The sequence below is a fragment of the Octopus sinensis genome, unplaced genomic scaffold, assembly GCF_006345805.1.
Source record: "Octopus sinensis unplaced genomic scaffold, ASM634580v1 Contig00944, whole genome shotgun sequence".
In the NCBI taxonomy this organism is placed as follows: domain Eukaryota; kingdom Metazoa; phylum Mollusca; class Cephalopoda; order Octopoda; family Octopodidae; genus Octopus; species Octopus sinensis.
Genome location: NW_021824418.1, coordinates 1 through 3,614, shown reverse-complemented (window position 1 = coordinate 3,614; position 3,614 = coordinate 1). Strand labels below are relative to the sequence as shown.

General features: G+C 30.9%; 1 protein-coding gene across 1 annotated transcript; it reads right to left on the bottom strand.

Annotated features, from left to right (window-relative positions):
• Nucleotides 1-1,471: 1,471 nt before the first annotated feature.
• On the bottom strand, nucleotides 1,472-2,116 carry LOC115226984 (zinc finger BED domain-containing protein 4-like). Its single transcript, XM_029797937.1, has one exon. It carries the CDS (start codon nucleotides 2,114-2,116, stop codon nucleotides 1,472-1,474), a length of 645 nt encoding a protein of 214 aa, XP_029653797.1.
• Nucleotides 2,117-3,614: the final 1,498 nt, after the last annotated feature.

Below are 3,614 nucleotides of genomic sequence, written 5' to 3'. Positions count from 1 at the left end.
TTTGATTCAATCAAAAACAGAAAAGAATCAGTATTTATCAAAGCTATCAGAGAAGATAACTTTTAGCAAATCATATAATAAATACTAATAGAAATGATTTATTTAAATAATACTAAATCAAGGATTATTCATAAAGTGCACGATATAATTCCCTCCAGCTTTTAAATATCATTCCAGTCAGATTCTAAAATTAAGACTTTTAAAAAATAAGACGTTATTAGATATCTGAACGGTTTTTATATTCGAACTAATAGGTCTATTTGTTAGTTAAATGCAATTTTGAAAGTTGCTATGGTCATTTAAAATTTTTAAAAACAGAATTTTTGCCCGACAAATCAGAGAAGTTTAATTTGGCTGTTTTAGCTTTAAAAACAAGGAGAATCACAAATTCGATCTTCTATGCTAGATTATTCACAATTTATTAACCTATATCAATAAATTAATTAAAAATATTATAATAACCTCAAAATTTTATCCTGGTTCGAAAGTTCTAGAATGTCAGATAATTTGTTGAAAAAAGCAAAATAAATTGATAATTCTGAAGGTCATATTACTTATATTTAAGATTATGATGAGTCAGAGTAAACACGACTACAAATGGTACCCATCTTTCACTATTCAGTCGAATCGTTTTTACCAAAAAAGTATTTTGTGTTAATTATTCTAATTTGAACATTTTGGCAGAATTTGGCAGTGTTTTAACGCATCAAATTCCTTCCAGGCATGTAAGTCCATGATTGCTTCATTTTTTTTCAAATTTTTTTTGAGGCGCTCAAGTTCAACATTATGAAAATGGTAAGGGTTTTTTAATATATTTCTGTGAGAAAGCACATTGACCCAAAAAATAGTATTGATTAGAGGTGCATCGATTAATCGGCCGATAATCGGTAATCGGCATATCGGCCACTTTGCCAATTATCGGTAATCGGCAAAATCTGCCGATTAATCGGTAATGTAATTATTTTCCAAAATACAATTGTATACAACAAAACGTTAAAAAAACAAAATTTTTTTAAAAGAATCAATAATTAAAGTCTAATGTTTTTAAATTATATTGAAGGTACATCATCATTTCTCCATTCTCTGGCAAAAGTCTATTTCTTTTCGGTTGATATATATTTCCTCCAGTGCTGAAAACTCTTTCGCTTTCTACAGACGAAGCAGGAGCTGTTAAATATTTCAACGCCATTTTACTTAAGCGGGGAAATATATTCGTGAAGTTCTTCCACCAGGTAAATATATTATCAGTTCGTGGTATAAAATCTAGCTCTAAATAATTTTGAAGTTCCGTCAAATAGCAATGTTGGTAATTTTTCTCCATAGACATAATTCGGTTAGAAGATGAAATTTGAGAAAATATTTCTTCAAATGTTAATGTTTCCGAATTTTGTATTTTTGTCAAAGAAATGGCATTTTCAGATAACTTCGTGTCAGGAGAATTACTATCCTTCATATATTTAACAATCAATTTTTAAATTCTTTCAATCATACAAGTCTTATGAAATCTTGTTTTAAATCTGGGATCCAATGTTGTTGTAATACATAGTGATTCGTTTTCAAAATAAAAGGTAAATCTTTTATCAATAGAGGACATTAATTTTTCAATTGTTTCTTTGATTTCATAAAATTCACAAGATTCTTTTGCCTTTTCAAGAAATAAGAGAATTGTTTTGATTGAAGGAATAATCATGGAAGCAGTAGCACTCCTTTTGCTCGCTTCAATTGTTATTTCCTCAAATGGTTTCAAAATTTTAACAATTTTTTCTGCTGTTATCCACTGTATATCTGATAATATTGAAAGATTATTATCAATTGCATATGTTACGGGAGCTTTTCGTTGTTCGATCACTCTCGATAACATGTAATAAGTAGAATTCCATCTGATATTAATATCTTGTTTCAATTTATGGACAGGCAGATTTAATTGAGTTTGCAAGTTAGTTAATTTGCTAATTGCAAGTGCAGAATGATTAAAATGGCTTACAATATCCCGACTAGTACTAATAATATTTTTGACATCTTCTTGAGAAAAAATTGATTCATTTATTGATAATTGAAGTGAATGTAAAAAACAAGATTGCGATTCGATTCCTGACTTTCTTACACCAGCAATCATGTTTGGGGCAGAATCTCTTCAAATTAAAAAAATGATTTCTTTTTTCAGATTATATTCATCTAATACATTAGTTATCTCGTCACAAATCTTAGAAGATGTATGAGAACCTTCCAAGGGAATAACTCGTAACAAAACTCTTTGTTGTGCAAATAAATCTGTTAACCAATGTCCGGTTATACAAAGAAAAGGTTTATTTGCTGTGGTAGCCGTCCAAATATCAATTGTCAGGGACAAAAATTTGATAGAATCGATATCATTTGTAATCGTTGCTTTAACATTTTTGAAAATTTCAGGAATAATATTTTCCGAAAAATATTTTCTGGAGAGAATACAATAATTTGGAATAATATGATTTAGTAATCGAATGAAACCAATATCACCAACAAATGATTAGGGTAATAAATTAACTGCAATCATTTCTCCAATTAATTTATGAATTATTTTTGATTTATGATCGTCAATATTCCACATATTTTTCTTTAAATATATTTTTATTCCACATATAAATATATTTTTATGTATAACTAGCTCGGCAGCTCGCTTCGCTCACCGCGACCTAGCTCCTGCGGAGGGCCTGTTTCATCAAACAACTATAAGTTTATGTAGATGTATAAAACTACCTGGTTTAATGTAACCCTATTCTATCGCCTGTTGATAAACGATGTTTGTCGTCCGTCCTTCCTTGGCATATAAAATTTTCTCTTCTGCCTACCCTCGAGCATCCCACATACAGCTGTCCATGTGAAAAGCACTCACTCTCTAAAAATAACCCAACTACCTTTAATGACTGTCCCTGGGCCTTGTTTATTGTCATTGCAAAACTCATCCTCAAAGGAAATTGCAGCCTTTTAAATCTAAATGGTAATTCATCAGAAATTATCGGAATTCGTGGAATATAAACATCCTCACCTCTATACTTACCTGTTAATATCGTCGCCTCTATTACGTTAGCCATCAAATTTTTGATAACTAACCTCGTTCCGTTGCATAATTTAGGTGGCGCAAGATTTCGTAATAAAACCACTGGAACGCCTATCTTTAACTTTAAAAGATGATTCGGCATTCCAGAGGGATCTAAGGAGTTTAAAAATTCAATCCGGTTTAATTTTTTTTTAGGGGGAAGGTTTTAAGGACCTCATCATGTAAGTCGAGGACATCGTAGTTGTTCATTTTAACCAAAATGCAGAAAAATTTTTTTTAATTTTTTTTGGGAGGAAGGTTTTAAGGACCTCATCATGTAAGTCGAGGACATCGTAGTTGTTCATTTTAACCAAAATGCAGAAAATTTTTTTTAATTTTTTTGGGGGGAAGGTTTTAAGGACCTCATCATCGAGGATATTCTTGATATGTTAGATTTTTGGGTGGAAGATTCTTGGAGGAGTGCATGATTTAAGGCTTGTTCCCCATTATTCGCTAATTATAAGGGGAAAAGATTTTGACAATTTATCTGTACTTTGCCAATTTGAAGTTGGTGTGCACACACAGAGACACCATACCA